At 41.3% G+C, this 22,597-nt stretch overlaps 1 protein-coding gene across 1 annotated transcript; it reads right to left on the bottom strand.

Annotated features, from left to right (window-relative positions):
• Positions 1-823: 823 nt before the first annotated feature.
• ERCC3 (ERCC excision repair 3, TFIIH core complex helicase subunit) lies at positions 824-22,406 on the bottom strand. Its single transcript, XM_065638086.1, has 15 exons — positions 22,348-22,406; positions 22,031-22,236; positions 20,492-20,728; positions 19,789-19,838; positions 18,315-18,450; positions 17,943-18,107; positions 16,414-16,618; positions 15,151-15,465; positions 13,809-13,993; positions 10,484-10,686; positions 8,174-8,270; positions 7,871-7,988; positions 6,577-6,695; positions 2,430-2,582; positions 824-1,615 (listed from the first exon to the last, which is right to left on the bottom strand). Exons 1-15 carry the CDS (start codon positions 22,364-22,366, stop codon positions 1,481-1,483), a joined length of 2,343 nt encoding a protein of 780 aa, XP_065494158.1. The 5' UTR covers positions 22,367-22,406; the 3' UTR covers positions 824-1,480.
• Positions 22,407-22,597: the final 191 nt, after the last annotated feature.

Here is a 22,597-nt window from a genome sequence, read left to right as displayed (position 1 = left end):
CATCATAGTAAATGACTATTTTTCCAGTAACTTGCCACAAGAGCTGGTACAAACTACTATTGGAAGTAGATAATGCTTTAAAACTGGGAAAGTGGCACCAGAGTACTGCACATTCATCTCTTCCATGTAAGCCGCTCGAGCACTGTCACAGCTGGTACCAGTTTGTGAGGCAGAAGACTCGGAAGAAGAGAAAGAACCATGCGTTACAGGATAGGGCTCAGAGACTAAACGTAAGTTTAAACTGAACCAGATCAGTTCCATTTTCAAAATTACCTGACTCCAATACAGAGACCAAAAACAAGCATGTGTTCTGAATTATGCTTCCAATATTTCTATATTCTCAATTTGTGAATTTATGCTCGTAAGAAACAGAATCAGTATTTTGCTGAAGCACATTTGTCGTATAACCAGGATGCCTCTACCATACATACTCCTTCCAGTATGGTAAAGATTTCTAATAACCTATTTTGAATCAAAACATCAATATTAATTCATAGGTTGTTCCTAAACCTCTACAAACCCTCAGCAAAAACACCCCCATGTCATAATACCAAGCAGCATAACTGTTACAATATTAAGCAGATGTTATTTCAACAGCATTTTACTACCACAAACCACTACCACTTTTCCTCAAATTTTCTAGAAATGTGGTTCAGTCTTCATAAAGAAAAAAAGCCTCAAACTCAGAAATTGTCCCTTCACACCTCTGCTTCCAACTCACCTTATGACAGGTCAAAACGCTTTTTGATGCACTGTAGTGACATTGCACTGTTTAGCAGTTATGATGGTTTTATTGCATGGTTAATAAATAGAATACAAATGATAAGGGAAACAGCTTTTATTTCAGCAACTTCTCAGCAGTGGCAAGAAAAATGAGGGAAATGCAGCACAGAATTTTTTTGTGTTTAGTAATGTTTTACTTGACTTTACTTTGGAGACAGAGTCCCTCTTTCTCCTTGTCTTCGAACTTCAAAGTATTTCCAAACAATTTTAAGACAGATTAAGTATAAATTGGCTCCCAGTTTAAAAATATTATGTAAAGTGCTCCTATTAGGATTTGTTCAGCTCAATGAATTATTTTTAAGCATTTCAAAACAATATTTTGTTGAGGAGACACTATAATCAGATAAATAATATATCAAACATCAGTACAAACTTCATTTACAAAACATTTCCGGAATTCTTCGGAAAAAGGGTCTTCAGCTGACAAAAATAAATTCTATTCATTACCCTGAAAACCAGACAGGTATGAACAGGATCCAGTTACTGGATAATGTCTTTCCTGTGATAAGATTTAGTTCCTTTTTTCCTTTTGCATTCACCCATGAGAGCACATATATCACTAAGTAAATATGTGGCTACATAGGTGCATGTAAAAAAAGTCTTTTAAAGGACGTGTCAGAAATTCAACTCTATATTTTTATTTATGGAAACAGGTGCATGGATCCACAGTTTTAACAAAATGCACAGATGAGGGACATCATTTCCGGAAGCGTTTAAATAGCGGATGGATGTGTTTGTTTGAAGATGTTTTACTCCGTGCAGAGTGGTATTCCATGTAAGCCATATCATCTGCTCCTGACATGGAGCTCATTGTGCCCGTACGACGTGACACCTGCAAGTAAGGAGAGAAAAACCATGAGCTTAGTGTGTGATCAGACAGACCAAGTCTAACCTGCTGATGCCCACTGGCTGCTGGGCAGCACTCTTCATTTGCCAAAGAGCCTTCCAAGTTGTTTTTTTTTTCTCTTTAGAATTTCTACAAAGAAAGTTGCTGCCAGCCACTCACTATAAGTACATAAACATGTAAGGTTTAATATGGAAAGATACCTCAGAGTGGGAATTCCTAATACATTTCAGCACAGTGCCATTTAGCTAAAAATTAACTATAAAAATTAATGACCACATTGTTGATTGATTTTAACTTATGCATCAATAAACGTTTCGGGCTATTTATTTTTCTCATATCTGTTGCTGAAAATGTCAAACTGCAACGTACAATAACAGTACTTCTCTTGAAAATTAACCGAAGTGGCCCTTATGCTTCTGTCTTCTGGGCATGACTCAAGGAGCACAGTGCCACCACAAAGGTGCATGTGCTGTGACATATGTGCATCATAAAAATGTTTTAAAATATTTTCATTGCTTGTGACTTAGAAGATTTACTTCAAAATCTGTAACAATAGATGTGTCATCTTCTCCCGCAAATATGATGGAGGACATGAATTCCACGTCTAACTTCTTTCTAGTGCCAAACAACTGAATTACTCAAATAGCTAAGTGCTAATGCAGCTTACAAAAATCTATCTGTTCTTCAATGTTTCACAAAGATACCAGGGCATCAATGATGGCATCGCATTTAGAATTATAATGGAATGGTCCAGTTCTGTTGCATTTGTGGTCATCCTTTTCAAAGCATTCTTCATTACCTGAGCTGACTTTGAACCATATTCTCCAGCAACTACTTCCTCCTCAGCATCCAGGTCAGATGCTTGCAGGACTTTCTGGAGAAGCTGCTGCTGTTCTTCTTTGGATGAAAATGAAAGTTCTTCTTCTTCCATGCCTGCAAGCTTTGTTATTACCTAGGAAACAGCACAGTACAAGGTGAGGGCTCTTCCTGCTCAGTGTTAGCTATTCAAAACCAAGACAAGGATTTCTAATTCCAGGTCATGTTGGAACTGCCTTCGACTTTTATTAATGGTCTGAACAGTTTAACACTACAGATAGCAAAGATGCATATAAAATCTTGCTAAGTTGTGTACACATATATACACATCCCTTGTTATAGTACAGTTGGAAATACAAACCTTTAGGAAAAAAAAAAAAAGAACATAGAAAAAAAAAGAAAACAAAAAAGCAGCTCTGGACAGAGAATATCAGCCAAACTCTATCTGTAGGGCTTGACCAAGAACCTGGCCAAAGCCCAAATAGCTCAGACACACATTCAACTTACTGCAAAGTCACCTTCCTGCTGTGGGCTCTAGGTTTGCCTAGTTTAAGAATTAGTACTTTATATTTAACAAAACCAATGCACTAGCTTTCCAGACACTGAGAATTTTGGCAACAAATATTGAGGAATATGGGAAAAAAAAACCACCTAAAAAAATGAGATGTATGATCAGTTGTTGAGAGACAGTGCAGCAACCTGCAGCAAAGCATCAGGAGCAAAGCAAAAGGATTCTTTCCATGTCCGTGTACTTAGACACAAGATAACTTTGCTGTTCCGTTTGTTCTTTTTGAAATTCTTAGTAGCTCATTTGACAACCACGGATGCAGGGCACATGCCATCTACTGGCAATACAATGCCATAAACCCCACTAGCTGAAAAGCCTCTTCTGAAGGACTCAAAAGCTCCCCAGCTTCTGTTATAAAGCCTTACAACTGGCAGCTTGCTTTCTCAATTAGAGGTATTTTGAAAATTGCATGAGTATTTTTCCTGCAGTTAAATGCATTCTGTTAAACATGTTTGTACATGAGAACCTCAGTTTTCCCACTATGCTTCCAACTTGAAGAGGTTTTGATCTAATTCGGCCACTTCACTTGATGATGTCGTGTTTCCCCTCCTCATCTGCCTTTTTCAGCTTATTTTGAGTCAATACAATTAGAAACTAATTACCCCAGTAATGTGCTAGATCTGATCACAAAGGCTGATAAAACAATATAAATACAGCTGAAAGTGAAATAAATCCACATGAAACACAAAGTACACTTTTTAAAAACAAGGTAGTAAAACACTAGAACAAATAACCAGAGTTGTGGGCTGCTGTCAATGGCAATGTCTAACTGGAAAATGGACGTGCTTCTGAGATGTCCTTGCTTTAGGAATCCATTCAGGGAAGCAACCTATATAGCTAAGGAACACTATGGTCACCCTTATTTTTGAGTTTATTTAGAAGCACATGTGCTATGATCACCTCAAAAATAAAGAAAAAGGAGTAAAAAGAAAAAAATTAGAATTTGCATTAGCCTGTTTCTAGTTGTGGTTGCGTAACAGTGCTAACTGATTCATAGAACAGAAAGAATTCCCACTGCATCGTCAGTTTTCTAAGCTGTTCAACAGATGGCAAGTTTAAAGTTATCCCCAATTCTTTGATGTAGTGAGTTCTTCCGCTATTGGTTTAAAATTTAATATATCCTACATTCAACTTCTAAATAAAAATGCAATATAGTAAATAATTACAGTTATCTAACAAAAACAAGCGCAGTAGATAATTAGACTCCAAGCAGTAAATTGTGATGACAAGGCTCCTTTTTAAGAAGCAAAGACAAAATATGATTTAACAAATAAATACTATTTCAGTTCTCTTTGATGAAAGTCACAGAATTGAGAAATGGGTAAAAAGAAAGTTAAGTCTTAGGAAAACCAAACAAAAACACACTGTAATGAATTTTTAGTATTTTAGGAACAAAAATTCAGAAGGAGAGGACATCGGCACTGAAATAATCACCTAAAGATGAGGTAGAGTCTCCATATTTGGAAGAATAAGGTGGCAAACATCTGCAGAGATTGACATACACAGTTGACCCTGGCTTGGAATGAAGAAACAATAGATGGTTTCTTGGAAGTTTCTTCCAGCCCTATTATTCTTTGCTGGCAGCTATGACTAAAGCTTAAAGTTTGGCAAACAGAAGAAAATAGACATTCTAATATTTTATTCTTAAATTGCAAATAAAGAACATTCTGGTAGTGGTCAGCTACAATGTCACTCCAGAATCTCAGCTGCCACTTGCTCTGCTATTTTGCTGTACTACACCAAAGCTCCTAGGACTTGGTCTTCCTTGCAAAATAAAATCCCTCTATTTTAACCTCTTTATTAATTTTAAAGTCCAAGGCATTCAAAGTAAAGGGATTTCTCTAATCTTCTTGGCTATACCCACATAGATGCCTTTGCTGCAATTAGCTGCAGCTTAGTATTGATCTACAATTTTGTCAAAATACATTCACTACAAAGCAAAACAAGGTTTTTACCTATAAAGACTGTGACATGTCAGGGTGTAAGGACCCCCTTAAAGCTCTCTTTAATAGGCCAGTGATTACAGAGCAATTATTAACTTCAGCACGGCTGCAGTTCAGAGAGGTTTTACCCCCGGGGATGTCCCACACTCCCCGTGTGCCTCAGGAGGAAAAGCTCTGAACTAACCAGCCCAAGCGCAACCCAGAGGAGCCGCCTGCCCTTGTGCCTCGTCCAGTCCTTGCATGAGTCTGTCAACAACATCAGCTTGAGCTTGTTCCCTGATCCAGCTATGGGAGCTGTATCTGTTATTATTCTTCTATGCCATGTTACTTACTGACAAGGCTTCTAATCAGAGCAGTAAACTCCAGTTTTGTAAAGGAATTATTTACCTAAAAGCAAGAGCTGTCATGACCTCTGTTGCCTTTAACAACCAAACAGATGAGCATATAGGGCAGCCCACAGATTAAAAGAAAAATAAATGAGATACACCATGAAATCTATAAAATAGAGGAGCTTTGGTGGAATGAGATTTTATATTTGGAAGAAGATGACACACAGAGATCCATAATAAACTGAAGTACAAGGGACGATCAATCTTCAGGTATGTCTGGAGAAATGAGAAAGCACTAACTCCTTTACAAAAGGGAGACTTCTGACTCTCAAGTCATGGCGCTGTTACATTGTCAACACTGAAAATGTTCTCTATTTTGAGGAGCATGTTGTAGTTGTAGGTAAGAAGATTTCTAGTCTGCAGTAACAGTCTTTTCCTGCAGTATTCTGTCATTTCTTAATCAATTAACATTCAACCCAGTGATTTTGGTGATCTACTTTCTTCTGTGCAGAGAAAATTCCAAGAGGAAGGTCAAACTGTTGGTGAAGGCTAAGTAAGCACAGTCTGAACACCTCTATCTGCTAACACAGAGTCACCGTGTCAGCCTGACGGGTTTTCTGTACCACTGCAGGCTTTGGGCAGCGAAATGGTCCACAACATTAGTGTGTGGACAAAGATCCCTGAAAGGTATTTGTTTTGGAAGGGGTTGCTGGACACTTCAGACCCCTAACTTGATGATTCCCAGAGTCATACAGATGAATGCAGGACAGATGAATCTTGCCTGTTATATGTTGTCTTCAGCCACAAGGAAAAATATTTTCTCCCCATAGTGAAATACTGGTCTGAGACTGGAGTTCTTTGGAAATTATTTGTGACTTGTGATGCTTGAGAAGTTTTCTGAATTGCTGCTGGCCACTGCAACGCGAACACCCATCAACAATGCTTTATGCGCAACCAGTATGACAATGTGCAACAGGAGCCCTGCACGGGTGGACCACTGAAGAGCATGAATATAACCCAACCATGCAAGTAAAGTTCTGCTTCACTCTCCAGTGAGTGCTTGGTTAGAAGTTAGAATCCTTACCTTCCTAAAAGCTGTACTAAGCTACTTGTATCTACCCTCACAGTAACACAGATGATAAAACAACAACAGAACAGTTCTTGCTTGCAAGCAAAACCTTCATTAATACATTCCACAACCAGAATTCTCAAGTATTTGACCTAATACTAACATGAACGAATATCAAAGTTACATTCTTAGGCCACAAGAATTATGAATTTACAATTTACCTTGAAACTATAACCTTGATCCACAAGAAACCGTTGTCGCTTTGTTGAATATGCCATTTCCTGAGTGTCTTGGGACACAAGAGAATAAAAAAAGGCATTGTATTCCTCTGCAACCGTGCCTAGGAGACAAAGACACTGAGTGATTAGTTCCATTTGGAACACTGCAATCAAGAACAAAAAAAGACCGCACACTGAAAACAGGTGTTTAAATAAGTTGTCTCTCCACAAAAACAATTTGCAAAGTTTAGTTGCACCCAGACCGTACATAAACTGACTGACAAAGCACACAGCATGGAAATTTCTCCTCTTGTTTGTAATAACTTGAGAATGGGCGAAAAAGAAAAAAAAAATGGAAAAAGCAATGCAGACTAACACAATTACACTGATGCTCTGAGAAGAACCTGCTTCTTTATTATGCTAGGCAAGGTGAAAGATAAAATTATTTTTAAGCCTGTTATGTGAAGAAGATGTAAAAAGCCAGGAGCAAGGATTGCAACACATGTCAGAGAAGTTCAATACAAAAAGACAAAGGAAAAGTTTTATCAATGTAAACCAGAGTTTGCAGTGTTTTGACATTAAAAAAAGGGTGAGACAAAGATATTCAGCTAAGAATTCATAGCACTACTTGAAGCCCAGGATATACCAGGCTGCGTATAATTTTTTTTTTTTAAACTTAAAGTCCTAAAGATCTATTACCCAAATATCTGTTCTAAAAGCCAAGGTTTCACTAAGACTTTGTTAATAGCATGTGGCTTGTATGCATTTTCAAAGGAAGCCTCAGTTGTAGCAAGCACAAATTGCACTAGAAAATAAGTGTATGCAGATCTTAAGTGCAATTGGAAAGTGTTTTAGGAATCATTTTTCTAAACAAAAAGCTCCTTGGTTATGTTTTGCAAAAACAAAACTAGTTGGAAACCAAGTCCTATTTTTAAAAGAAAATAATCAGCAGTATCAAAAATGTGCTTTCTAGAGACTTGCTGTTTAGAGTAATACTATGGGATTTTAAAACTACTTAATGTTGAGGAAATTATCAAGGAATTAAAAAGTGAAGAAACCAACAAAGAACATAAAGTTCATTTTCCTTCAGCTTTTTTTGCCCTTTGGAAGTTTTCCCAACACAAAGCTTTACTGTCCCAGAACATGCTTCATTTTCATTCACTGGTATATAGGCGTATTCTCTTTGACTAAAACATAGTCCAAGGCCAATATCGAGAAATATAACGAACATCCAATTTCTCCACAGCAACATGATACCATGACCCAAGGCCCAGAGCCCAACAATCACCTCATTTACCTTTTTTGGCTCTCAGCACTCGTCCCAGTCTTTGAGCCTCCTGTCTTCGAGACCCACCATGGGACGAGATCTGAATCAGAACATTGGCTTCCGGCAGATCGAAGGACGTGTCACCAACCTGCAACACAGCAGCAGCCTCTGAGCAGCGTCTTATCTCCATATATCATAAAGACTGACTTAATACAAAGTACACCTTTGTGAGCTGCGACATTTAGACATCTGATGCATAACACACACGTATAGCTCGCTCTTAAATAAAGTTCACTCTGAAGCTGGGTACAATGACACACTGAATGTCCTCACCTTGGAAATGAAAATAGTGTTGATTTTTGGATTGTGCTTGAAGTTTTGTAGAATTTGCATTCTCTCTCCCTGTGCAGTAGGACCATATATATAGGGTCTGAAAAGAACATACACAAATTAAATCATTTCAAGATTTCTCAGTCATTCCTTATGAGGTACTAATTCACCATGGCAGGGAGCACAGCACAGCACATATTTGAATTGGTAAAAACCCAAAACATTTTGGTACAGCTTACATTTTACTTTTAGCTTGTTTGGCTCTTTATGGCAGCTACCCAGTGTTTGTGGAACCCTCTGCAGCAAACCAGACCGAAATTCTGACAGTTATAAATGTTTTGCAATTACGTGCACCAATGAAGCTGTAGATCAACAGACTGAATACATTTGCTAAGCCTACATGAAAAGACTGAAAGCAGCTGTTAAGAGATTTTTTTTCCCCTCAAATCCACTGAGTTAGCACATTGACAGCTGCAACCTTTGCTTCCTATTTAAACACTTGAAAAGCCAGGCTTCTCTAGCAATGATGTGCTGAGTGTCACAAACTGGTTGCTGGATGTTGTTCTGGGAAAATTATTTTTGCTTTTGCAGCTGAACTCTTGCCCCTCCTAATACCTTCTGGACCTACTGAAATGAGAACAAGGTCCCAAACATTCCATGGCCACGAGCAGCTCACAGGGGCATTTCACCCAAGGTGAAATGAATCACAATGAATCACCCGGAACATTTAATGTCTCAATCCAGACGGCTCACACAAATTCTCAGTCATCCACAGACTTCATGGGTAACTTGGGCTACTAAGAATTTTCCAAGATGCTCCCTAGAGTCTGGCTGTTTTCTTCCCATCTAAGCAGATTTAAACAAAACAAAACAAAACAAAACAACACCAAACCAACCCCCCAGCAAGCCAGCTAGAAATGGAAAAGCCCACGTGAAAAATGAGGAGTGCACAGCCACTGCTTTTCCATCTGTTGCGCTACTTTTCCAAATGCTCGTTAACAAGCTTCTCCAAATACAATTTCTATTTTGTTCACATTTCCATACATTATTTCTAACACAAGGAACCAATCTCAAATGTTTCATTTAACTTTTAATATTGCACATGTGTGGGTAGCAGGTGAACACGAACATGCATGGCACAGTACTAAGGTTTGCTGTTCTTATTGAACCAATTCCTGTGCATTGGCTCCTCCTGCTTTCTTCACTACAAACTTTATTCTAGTTTTTCATGTATGAAATAATCCTAGTCACCCCTAATCTAATTCTTCTATTTAGTGTATTTAACCGGATTTTCAGAAAAAACACAGCTAAAAATAAAAGTGACAAATGAGTCAACTCTGAAACAATACCATTATTATTCAATTAGTAGCATTCAGTAGTATTTTTAAGCCTTATTTGGAATTTCTTTTAATATTTAAGTTATGATAATTTTAATCCCCAAGGAAGATTTAAACTGAAACTAAAGCATTTGTGAGCCTTCTGTTTCTTAAACCCACCAAGAAGGGGTTCAAACACATTTTTTATTAAGAACAGAATAACCTAGAACTTCCTACTTAGCAAGCACCCCCTTCCCAGCATCGCCTTTGCTAAAGGCTTTTTCTGTGGTGCACTGAACACTGCTAGTGACATTCCAGAGGCATCATTACAGCTAATCTCTGTCCAGACAGATTTTAAAAAAAAAATGATGAAAGAGATCATGGGTGCTGGAATTTATCCAGCACCATTAGCTCTGTTCACTACTTGATGTCACAGCGCGCCAGCGCAACATGGCTGTTAAACTACAGTCAAAACTGATCACGAGTTCTGCAGAGCAGGGCTCGTTTGTGGTTTTGCTAAGAAGCACGGCTGAAATTCCTCGATGTGAAATTGCGTGCAGTCAAAATGCCCTGCAGCTTGCAGCAAGCAAGGCGTTATTTGGGCTTGTTGAAGAAAGGACGAGGCCAGCTTCTGTGCTTATTCTGCACAATTCTCTATGCCTGATCCTGGCAAACACTCTCCCTGATGATCCCTCCCCAAGTGCTACAAACACACTGATGCTAAATTCCTCATGGAACTCTGTTTGTACCACCTGCCACAGCTACACTCATTTTAGAATCATTCAAGGTAGCTGAGGAGCTCATGGGAGCAATATCCTTTCATTTATTAAATGATTACAGTAGTTCTAGGCAATGCACTGGTTTTTATACAGGAGGACTGGAGTTAAATCAAAGTATTACAAGAAGTATCTAAAGACTACTGAAAGCTGTGAGATTATGAGGCAGTTTTGCAGAAAGGAGGAAAACAGCAGCACCACCGCTGGTTGTGAACACTTACTTCCCGAGTCTGATTGCGTACTCCTTCAGGGCAAACACGTTGTCAGCAAATACGATGATTTTATCATTTCGTCGCTCGTGAAACTTAATCAGGAATTGGCAGGCTCTGAATTTATTTGGGTTCATGGTGTACAGCAGTATCCGTTTCTTTGTTTTGATAGCTATGTATTCTCTATAAAATTCAGGTGACATTGGGCACCAAACCTAGAATTAAAAAATACATACACACAAAAAAATTAATGCTCGATTATTTATTTTATTCCCATGGGAACTGAAAAGACATTGGGGGGATGATAACGCATTATAACTTTCTGTATAGCACAGGCTACAAAATTTAACACAGTAATTTCTATACTAAAGTGAAAGCTACAGGTTGGTGTAGTCTCTGGCACTGCCCAGCTCTGTTTAACCTCATTAATGTAACTTTTCAAAATGCTTTAGCAGCGAGATCCAGGACAGAAATAAGCAGCCAGATTGGAACAGGACTGGAAGATATTTCCTTTGTGTTTCATACTTAATAATTTTACTGAATGTTACTACTTTTTACAGAGAATAATTAATAGAATGAACTGTGTAGTTGCCCTGTCACAGCAAAGTTTTTTCCATAAAAATTATTTTTCATCCACATTCTGAAAGCTCAAAGACACATTTAGTCTTCATGACAGAACAAATTTACTAGTCTTTTTTTCATATACTCACAGTGACCTTTATTTTAACAGCTATTGAGTCTACAACTTCCAAAAGACTAGGGCTGATTAGAAGTTTTCGCTAGGTTTCCCTAAACAATGGTTTTCTTATGTAAATACATATCAGAGCACTGCACAGGCTACGCTCACTGAGATATTTTTTCTACTGTACCATAAAAAAGAAGGTATTATGAAGTTTAAAAGTTAGTCTCATTGCATTGGCATAATCTATAGTGTATATAATTTAGAAGACATTCATTCTGCTGTACATGGGTGATTCCCCCATATCCACTGCACAGTACAAATTAACAGAACACTGAGAAGAAAAGTCTCTTTCATAACCACTGTTTGGCTAAGGAAGTTATGTGACAACTTATATGAGTTTATTCAAACAACCTGAATTGTTTTGTACTGTTAAGAACTAATTTTGTGTTTAAAAACATTTTCTCCAGTGAGTTAAATGCTATGTGAGGCTTTTTTCATCCCTTGTCTACATTAACAGTAAATTTATGCACTGAAGAAGCTGCTTTGTTATTGTACACTGTCTATACGGAAGATTTAAAATTCTTAAATCAGAAGAGAATATTTCAAAGTGAGAATGAGATATGAATACTGAACATTTGATTGTAGTAAAACAACTAATCTATTGCTCAATGCCTCTGACTACATGGGAAACTGAATATATTTGATTGGTATTTGCACTCTCTTCTGGATTTGGAAATGGATAAAATCTACTTCTCACCCCAATGATCTTTTCATTTTTACATTTTGCAAGACATGCACTCCAAGCCAAAAACTTTGCATGGCAGCGGGCCAAAAAAAAAAAAAAAAATTGTAAATTACAAAACTCTGAAAATTGAGAACAGGCTTGTTCTCTTTTCTTAAAACTTCTTTGAGCTGTGCTGCCTGTTCTATTTGGAGTCCCTGCAGTGACCGTGAGCTGCCCTGGCCGGCCGCAGCGCTGCCGTCTGGCCACCTGCAAAGAACCGCAGCCAACGGGCAAACCAGGGCAATAAAGCAGGGTGATCAAAGATGCTACTTCCCAACAACCCAGCAAGAAAATCCAAACAAATGCGCAACGCAGTTGTGCATGTATTAGACTGTTATTTACCAGCCATCAACATTGCTGGTTATGATTCTTTGCTTTTGGTAGGCCCATGGAATGTTATTTCAAAACACTGGCCTAAAGAATATAAACATGCAGAATTTTCACATCATTCAGAAGAAAGGCCGCCCATGCTTCACTATTCAATGTCTAGAGGGCAGCTCAGGGACTGCAAGAATTATGCTCCCAAGGCAGAATTAACCAAAGTGCCTGAAAAGTCAAATTTGAATTTGCAGACTGGTTACTCTCCCTTCAACCTAGTTATTTTCTAGATGCTGTTCACTTGCATTCTATTACTTAAAAATAGTTGTGTTGGGTTTTTTCCTTATACAACCTCCAGTTTGCACAAAGTTCAAAAGGAGAACAGCTGCTGACCTGTATCTGCATCTTTTATTCCAGTACCAGAGCCAGGAACAAGCCCATGAAACTAGCAGGACAAGTCTTTAAAAAAACTCAACCACCACCAAAGAACAACAAAAATGCCCCCCCTCCCCAACCAACCAACACAAACAAACAAAAAACCCCAAACAACACACACCCACAAACCCAAACAACTGTCTCTTGGGTTTTTCCGGCATTAAGTTATGAAACTCTACCATAGCAAGTTGTAGCTGCTTAAATTTTACTTCCATTCAATGGGAGTCTGGACAAGTTCATGAAAAAGAAACCAACTGATGGTTACACAGGAACCACATAAAGCTCATAAATGACTGAGTGCTTGGAGAAGTATCAGGAGAAGCAACAGATATGCTTGTCCTGTTTTTATGCTCTTCCCTAAGTATCTTCCTTGACAATTACTGGAGACAATCTATCAAGTTAGAGCTTTAGCTTGACCCAGAAAGGTTACTTTAATGTTCTAATGTGCCTGTGTGAAAGGTTTCTGCTTCTCTGATATCAGATTTTTCTCTCATCCATATACTGGAAAGAGCTCACATCAATACATTGGAAAGAAATAGTAAGATCCAGTCTTATGTTTTCAATTTTCACCCTTGTGCATTCAGGCTGGAAATAAGCAGGTGTTTTCTTTTTTTTTTTTTTTAATTTTCTGCTATCCTCCTTTGTTTTAAGAGTTACAAGAATTTTCCTTAAATGACCACAGACCATCTACCAGCTGAAGTCTCTAAAAAGCAGCTTTCAGCATACCCTGATGTTACACTCACCGTAACATGACGTGACGCTACCACAGAGAACTGAGTTTAAGGTACGAAGCCAAGTCAGACAACACAAATGTCAACTGCATCGAACAAGGTCTACAGTGCTGCAACCATTGCTCACATTTCCAAACGGTGACTAAGAGACAGCTGATCAAGCACCACGATCCCCGAAAAGAGAAAGAGCACTGAAGCCACTCTGAAGAACATGTAGCTACTGGGTTTGACCAACACCAGCCTTGCCTAAGCTACAAAGTAAATTAAAAGCCCTAATGGCAACTGTTTTTCCCAGTGAAATATTAATACTTCAAATTTTACACTTCTTTCTTAAAAGTTATAAGCATACTAAATAAACACTAGTAGTACCAAAAAGCAGAGCATCACCTCAGCACACTGGACTTTAGCAATGTAGCCACTGTTCTGCAGCTCCATCCAGTTGGCTTCATAGAGCTTTGGTCCGATCAGGAAGTTCAGGTCAACAATTTTATCATCTTCTCTGACCAGGGTAGCAGTCAGCCCCAGTTTACAATGAGCTTGCACAATAGTGAGCACACGTCTGAACATTTTTGCTAAGAAATGCAAGACAAATGTTCTGTTTACTTTCCTGAGTGGACTTATAAGACAAATAGCCGCAACTTACAAAAAACCACTCCCGAACACAAAGCAAGCACAGCATTGGGAAATTTTACCCCATTTCACACACACTTCTAACAAATCTGTGCTACAGCAAAACTTCACACTGATTGAAGCTTTATTTTACATCTTCATTGTACTCTGAAAATCCCAGTAAACCTTCGGTATTTCCCAAGTTAGAAAATCAATATACTCAGAGTTTACATGTCCTGTTTTAGGTCATACAGCATTTCACAGAAAGAACTATGACACAAGGACTCCTGGCTGACTCTGCCACATTCAGGCCCTCTAGCGTATGGCAGAATTACTCATCTTTAGTAGTGCTAGAGATCACAGAGGAGATTCTATACCTTAATTTTTTATAAAAACAAGAAAGAACAAAAGCGAAAGAACAGTGGCAACAATATGCAACCTTGATAAAATGGCAGTAAAACATCAAGGTCTACTCTTGAAATCCATCAATTCTGTAGACACCAAACTGTATTCAAATGAAATAATGAGAACAAGGTAGAGCTGCTAAGAGAATCGTGGGTAGTATTTTTAGCCAGGATTATTCCATAGACACTTCAATACTACATTATTGCTTTCCAACAGTATGGATCTCAATTACATAGTAATTTCAAATATAGTAGCTATTTCTGGACAGTAATCACTATGGTTACTCATATTTTATTGAGTAGAAATAGACATTAAAAGCCTGTCTGCAGTGCCACTACATTTCAAAAGAAAAGAAGGCAGAGGAATTGCTCTCCTGTTCAAATTTGTGTACAGCAAAATTATACAGATGTAATTCAGGTGTCTTAAGAGCACTTTATCAAACTACACAGAAGGAGAAGGCACTTGTATTTTACACTGCCACTATAGAAAACAGAGTCTGATTTGAAGGATTTCAGAAAACTAAAGATCAGTTAAACTCTGTAGCATCAGGAAAAAAAAAAAATTTAAAGTACAAGGCAGTTTACTTGTCTTAAAACCCTAAGCCACAGGTTTACTCACTGTATTAAACATGAGAAAGACAGCAAACCCCCACCACTTCTAAAAGAGTAACATTAACGTGTACATGACATGAAAGGTTTGCAAACCATTTCCTTACCAGGGATAGTATGTACTTCATCAAGTATCATAAGGCCCCACTCTTGACTTTTAAGCCACTCCATTACTCTTTCTGCTTCCCAGGATCTTTTTGTCGTGTGTCCCAACATGGAATATGTGCTGATGGCAACAGAACAGCCAATGGGCTTGTCTTTGGCATCAGAAGTGAACCGACATATCTGGCTGTCGTCGATGGTGGACCACATCTTGAACTGGGCCTTCCACTGCTCTACAGACACGGCGGAGTTCCCAAGGACCAGACACCGCTTGCGGACAGTACACGCAGCTGTCACTCCAACGAGAGACTTGCCAGCACCTGCAGAAGAAGAGCAGCGATATTCATTTGTCATCTCTCAGGTATCAATGGACTAGGAGGAAAAAAGAAAAAAAAACAGAAAAGGAAAAAAAGGAAAACCATGAGAGGTTTTGTTAAGTCATGTAAGGGCAAATTCTTTGTTGGTTCTTTATGACAGTAGTCTTAAAGAAACACGGTATTCACTTCTGAAAAAACAGCTGAATTGTCTACTGGACACAGAACTGTATTTTCTCAAGAAAATCACTGTAAACAATGGCTTTGCCAATTAGAAATGATCATTTTAAGGCTTTCTTCACTTCAAAATCATGTTAAATTCCAGGTGGCTACAGAAAGCTTCCCCTAGATGTGATCTGTCCTGCTGCCCTTGTCAGCTGTGTTCATTCCCCTACACAGCAAGCCCTTCGGTCTTTCTATTCCTCTTTCACACTCCTCCCAGCATCCCTCACATGGCCTTTCAGGCCCTCGCCACATCTCCCGTGCGTCCTCTCCACCCCCAATACCGAGGGCACAGCTGTGCCGTCTCCTGTTCTCTCCCTTTTCCATTGCTTCCCATAGATTGTCCAAATCTGCACATTCCTCATTAGCATTCCTAGCTCCCCCCAGTCTCTCTATTCCCAACCATGGAACAAATTATTCCAATGCCAACAGCTTTCCATTTCACTGGAAGATCAGCACAGGTGATGTAGAGGGAGCAGTGGAAGCACAAACGGTGACCTGAAGCTACCACAGCCCAGTTCTTCAGTCACTGCAGGGACACTGCCAGCTCTTCAGCTGGGCTCTCCCCACAGCCTCACCCCTCACTCGCTAAAAACCAACAGGAGTCTGAATCCTGGTACCCAGAACACTCCTCACTTCTGTCTGAAAGCTAAGCAGCTGCCATATTTGGAAGTTACTTTACTACAGGCAAACAAAAGAACAAAATCCCTAAAAATCAACCCAGCAACTTACCACATGGCAAGACAATAACACCAGATCTGGCTCGTCCATTCCCAAACATCTTCCTCAGGCTCTTCTCCTGATAGGGCCTGAGGACAGCTGTAGGCTTCAGATCTATATTAATATCGGGATTCACAGAATCATTTCTGAAATCATATTCTGCCAGCAAAGGGTACTCCAAATGGATACAACGTTTCTGGAGCTCTTCAATCATCTCCTGAAGAGGAAACAAAGCTTCAGATGGTAAATTCTCCAAGTCTGAATTAATTCTCTTTTTTCCAAACAAATACATTATATAGCACCATGTGAAGTTACCTTTATCTTTTATGCTCATGAAGTCTGCTAGAGTTAAAGTTTGTTCCACAAATCTTTATTTGTGATGACCCTCACCTCCTTCAAACATTTTAAGTAACAGTCAATATTAGAGAGGGCTATTCAGACAGATGGAAGACCATGAGGCATTTATCTCATATATGCTGTTTATCTGGCAGTGACTAAACCACACCCTGAAGTGCTGCAGCAAAGAGCTCAATAACAGACACAAAAGGTTCTGTGTTGTTACACAGAAGGACCTACCAAAACTCTACATCTCTTATCTGGAAAATCTCCATATGTGGGCAACGCAGTTATTCTACCACAATGACAGGTTGATTCAATCACCACCAAGCTGTTGGTTTAGTCTTTTTTTTTTTTTTTTTTAATGAACAAAATAGCTACTAAGTTATCTTTTAAAAAAATTTCCATTTTCCGCAGTAAGACATCATTAGAATCACCAAGTCCAAAATCAACTTGAGGAATTTTACAAAAGCTCTCTGAAGGTCAAGCCAGGCCTGCACTCCAACCTCCAGCTACGGAATCAAAACCATCAAGAGTTTCTTCTGCAAATATGAATCACAAAACAAAAACAGAGAAAAAATCCCCACCAAAACCCAAACAGAACTATGTCTTGCAGGCAGGGAAGGAACAAGGCCCAATCTGCCGCCCTCTGTACCGAAGAGGAAGATCTTAAGATTTTGGAAGGCAAAATCTTATGAGTGGCTGAAGGAGCTGGGGCTGTTTAGCCTGGAGAAAAGGAGGCTGAGGGGAGACCTTATCGCTGTCTGCAACTACCTGAAAGGAGGCTGTAGCATGGAGGTCTCTTCTCCCAAGTAGCAAGTGATAGGAAAAGAGGAAATGGCCTCAAGTTGCGCCAGGGGAGGTTTAGATTGGATATTAGGAAAAAATTATTCATGGAAACGGTTGTCAGGCATTGGAACAGGCTGCCCAGGGAAGTGGTGGAGTCACCATCTCTGGAGGTGTTTAAAAGGCATTTAGACGAGGTTCTTAGGGACATGGTTTAGCGCTAGAGTTAGGTTATGGTTGGACTCGATGATCCCAAGGGTCTCTTCCAACTGAAATGATTCTATGAAATATCAATGACTCCCTGTGATCTCCCCTACCAAAGAAAGAGCCACAGTACTCTACATTAAGTTCTTGTGCTTATTTGCAAGTCCTGGGCACATCCCACAAAGCAACAAATGCAGAGACTAAAATACTCATACCTGCTTGACTTCAAAAGACACTGTCTGCATCTCCTCCTCCTCCTCCTCATCTTTGTCCATCTGTTCATAAAACTCAAATAAGTCAGCTGGGACATCTGGCTTATTCTGAGCATCTGTTCCCTGCGATGTTGAGGGAGCCGAACCACCTTCACTGGATTTGGAAATCTGGAATAGATGGACAGGAATTTTCACCCCAGGTTTCATTAGAGACACACACCAACCCCTCCCAAACTTGGGCTCATTAAGGAGACACAGATCATTGCTGACAGAATTCAAAGCAACTGCTGATACAACAAACAACCAATAACCTGTCCAAACTACAACAGTTTATCTCATGTTCACGCAATCACGCTAAAACCTGCCCAAACATACCACTGATTTACTTGTGAATGTCTCTGTAATGAGCTCTGTTTCTTCACCCTCAGCATTTCGCAGGCGACAGTCTTTAATAACATGGTCTTGCAGAAGCTGCTGAATCACATCAGGGTGGGTACTTTCCACAAAATACCTAAATTAAAGAACAAAGAAAAACACTCTTATGAATTAAACACCTGAATAACTTACAGAAAGAGTGGCATAGATACTTAAATATATATAGCTACCCCAGGTGCACTCTCAAGTATCACATCTGGAGGATGGTAATTTAAAAATAAAGAAATTATGGCTATCAAAATTTTTAAAAGATGCCTCATACCAAAAGCATTACGTACTTTGCAGTCATCCATCTTGCCCAAATGTTCTCTAACGTAACACGAGTGACAAAACTCCAGCAGAACTGCTGAGACAGAGCTCTCACATACATGCCCTATTTGTGACATAAGTCAATTTTTTTGAGATTGAATTAAGGCGAGTCTGTAAAAACACTGTATATGGTGCTTTAAAGTCCTGTCCAGAGGACCAAAAAAGCCCAAAAGACAAAAACCGAAAACCATCTAAAAATTTTAAATTAATGCATCCTGAAATTGTTTATCTCCCTGAAGATTCATCAATAATGATGCTGGTTGGAGATCACAGTAAAAACGTGAACCTAAAGAGATTTAAGTATGAACTGACAAGGAAAAAACAGTTAAGAAGAAGGCAAACACCTGCTTGTAATACTAGTGTTAGTTTTATCCAAAGCAGCAGGTTCAAAAGGCAGCAGCACAAGTGAAGCATCAGGTTATAGTCCCTGGCTTTATCTGTGGCTGTCAGACAACAGAGAACTTTGCAAAAGAAATAAAGGGAGAAAAAGAAAACACAGGCAAGGTGCAGACACAGGCTTCAGGTTTCTGCTGTCTCTCTCTTCCCTCTCCTTATTGCAGAATCACAGGTTTAGATAAAACTGGTCAACTCTAAGCTTGCTGACCTCTCAAGGTCCCTTCCAATGTTATCATGTATCTTTAAAACAAAACAGATTCAACCCAGGAAAAAGCACACACCTCTTGCCAATGGATTTGCTTATTCTTCCTGAATAATGAAATACAGGGCAGAACACACATGACTAAAGGATGGCTGTAGAAAAAATTGCCTGACCAGGCTCACGTAAATTAGGCATGAATACATGAAACAATTATCTAAAAGCCTTAAGCCTTACAAGTCAAAGCAATAAAGAAACAACATAGGATATCAAATTTGCGACCTACTTTTAAAAATGTAATGATAACCACTAGTAGCTCAGCACAGCTAAACTGCATTCATTGACTAATGTATCTAACATTTTCAACAGCTGAAAAAGTGATTGTGTCCTGAGAGATGCTACACTCAGCTGGGAGCTGTGAGACCCGACAGCTCCTGGGAGCGCTCCCTCGTGCCCAGCTGTGCCACTGGAGAGCCCCCCAGCCCTCTTGTTAAGGAAGAAGCCACTTACCTGTTATGTTTCAGCACCAGCTTCACCTTCCCATAGCTGACAGTACAGAGCTGCAAACGAACCAGAGCAGTCATTAGGAATATGCAAAACAGCAATTCCAGATTTGGGACCAAAGGCTGCAGTGCAGTTTGGGTCTCAGAAGCACGGTATCAGAAAGTATTTACTTGCAACACCGTTATGCTTAGGGAACTAATCTGAAAAGGTATTCGCAGAACACACACACATCTCACACAGGAGATCAGTCACAGATATTCAGGTTTTGTACCCAGTTCCAATCTGCTTCCATGACTGCATGAACATACTCACGGGACAAGGTCAACTATGTTTCATAGTGCCTGACCACTCCAGACTGCTTCCCACGTTCAGTCTTCCAGAGCAAATCTGAGGAAACTTTCCTCACACAGCATTCCTACTGGCTGAAACTGTGTACGGAGACACCGTGGTATACTTATTTTTGTTTAGAAGCTATAAACCACACCCAAGGTATATTGTGGAAACAGTATTTGTGCAATAATGTACTACAGAAAAAAAAGACAAAAAAATAAGATAAATCCTCTGTTTTCTTGGAACAGTGACAGAACAAGATAAGACAGCAAACTCAATGAATTACTGATTAAAAAAGAAATCAATTAAGCAGAAGCAGGAAAGAAGGCTTTCATTAGTAGCGGAAAACATATTTCCAATGCCGATAAAATAGTCTTACCTTGATAAACTGAACTATTCCATCTGGGACACCAGTCTTGCTCAGTTTTTGTAAGTACTCTGTGATGTCACTTGTTTGTAAGCCCACGCTAACAGCAGCGTACAGCGAGTAAGCGGTCAGCTTGTACTCGTGAATGTGGGTCGGTCTGCACACAGGCTCAGCAATAGCAACCAAAAAGTCCTGTGCGTATTTGTAAATTGGAGAAAAGGCTTCCAAAAAAATATGCCCATCAGGAGCCTACAGAAACAAAAAGAAATGCTGAAGGGACAACAGTGTTAGTTGAGAAAAACACAGAATTTCCTATAAAGTTGGTATTATGCCATAAAGACAGTCCACTATTTAGATAGTAACATGTAATAGGGTTTGAAAAAAATATCTGCCCTAACAATGAAGTTACAAGAAAAAGAAAGACGACATAGGAAAGTCTTCTGAAAGGGTCCAGACATTGATTTGTCTGTGTCCCTTCTATGGCACTAAGAAGAAACCACACCCAGATTGATTTAGCTTTTCCATACTGACATGTTACGGTATTTTTTCTTTTTTAATGTTAAGCAAACTACTTGAGCAGAAGCAAGCTTCCAGCCCTATTCCCTGAAACAAAACAGAACTCCTCACTCATCTCATGCAGAGCAAGCAGAGGAGGAGAGATGACACTTGCGTGTCACAGCATTCAATAACAGCAACCACCTCTTCTCTATGCGCTTGTGCTACTGGCTGTGTCTTGCACAGGGTTATCGATGTCCCTTTCAGGGCAGAGAAAACAAACGGTACAAGCTCCAGAAGATGAGACCAGCCTGGTTTAAAGCTGCTCCATCCTAACACACAAACCTCATTGCTGTGTCACCGCAACAACAGATCCCACTCGTGTCGTTACCCAGCACAGTCACATCCACAACCAATTTTACCTCCCTAACCCGGGTTAGGGCTTTAGTGCTCCACCGCCCCGGCCGCTCCACCGCAGACCCACAGGAAGGGGTGCCCGATGGAGCGGGGACCCGGAGGCAGCTGCCGGGACGGGAGCGACTCCTCCGGGCACCCCGGGGGCTCCAGGCAGGCCCGCCTGCGTCCCCTCGGGCCGCTCACATCCGACCGGCCCCCGCGGGGCTGCAGGACCCGCACTCGACCCCCACCCGCAGCAGCGCCCCGCTGCCGGGCCAGCCCCGGGAACCCGCTCCGCCGGAGGCCCCGCCGGGCTCCGGAGAGCAGAGCGGGCGCCCTGCGCCAACGTCCCGCCTTCTTCACAGGGGAAAACCCGCAGAGCGAACGCGTCCCCGTGAGCCCTTCCCCACTGCCGGTGCGGACCGAGCGCAGCAGCCGGGCCGCCCGCCCGGGCCCGCAGCGCGTCCAGCACGGCCGGGGGCAGCTCCAGCACGGCCGGGGGCAGCTCCAGCACGGCCCGGGGCAGCTCCAGCACGGCCCGGGGCAGCTCCAGCACGGCCCGGGGCAGCTCCAGCACGGCCCGGGGCAGCTCCAGCACGGCCCGGGGCAGCTCCAGCACGGCCGGCGCCCCGCGCAGCGAAGCCCCGCGGCCGCACTCACCACCCAGAGGGGCCGCGAGGCGTGGTCGGCCTTCAGGGGCATCTGCTGCCGGTAGTCCTTGGCGCCGTACTCGTCCACCTTGGTGCCGCTGTCCTCCACCTGCTTCCCCGCCGCGGACGGCACCGCTTCCTGCGACTCCTTGCCGGGAGCTTCGTCTTCATCCTCCTCGTCCTCATCGTAATGGCGCTTCTTGGACTTCTTCTTATCTGCGAGCGAAGCCGCAGCCGTGAGGAGGCGCCGGGGCCCTGCCCCGGGCCCGCGACACCCCGCAGGGGCCGTGTCCGGCCCCGCCGCCCCGGCCCCGCGCCGCCGCTCACCGCGCTCCTTCCTGCCCATGGCCGCCGCGCAGCGCCCGCCGCGGCCAGCGCCCTGCCCAAGCGTCACTTCCGCCGAGGGAGGGGAGGAGGCACGGAGCGCCTCCCGCCATCGATCTCCTGTTCCCGGGGCCGCCCCCGCTGTGGGGGAACGCGCGGGCGGGCGGGGGAGCAGCGGCTGGGGTGCACCGGACAGCAGCACCCCGACACGGGGCGAACCGGCGGGAAAGAACGGGCCGAGGAGGAGAAACTG

Source organism: Caloenas nicobarica, chromosome 6, assembly GCF_036013445.1.
Source record: "Caloenas nicobarica isolate bCalNic1 chromosome 6, bCalNic1.hap1, whole genome shotgun sequence".
Classification (NCBI taxonomy): Eukaryota; Metazoa; Chordata; class Aves; order Columbiformes; family Columbidae; genus Caloenas; species Caloenas nicobarica.
The sequence above is the reverse complement of the archived record's forward strand: the minus strand, read 5'-3'. Positions and strand labels throughout refer to the sequence as shown.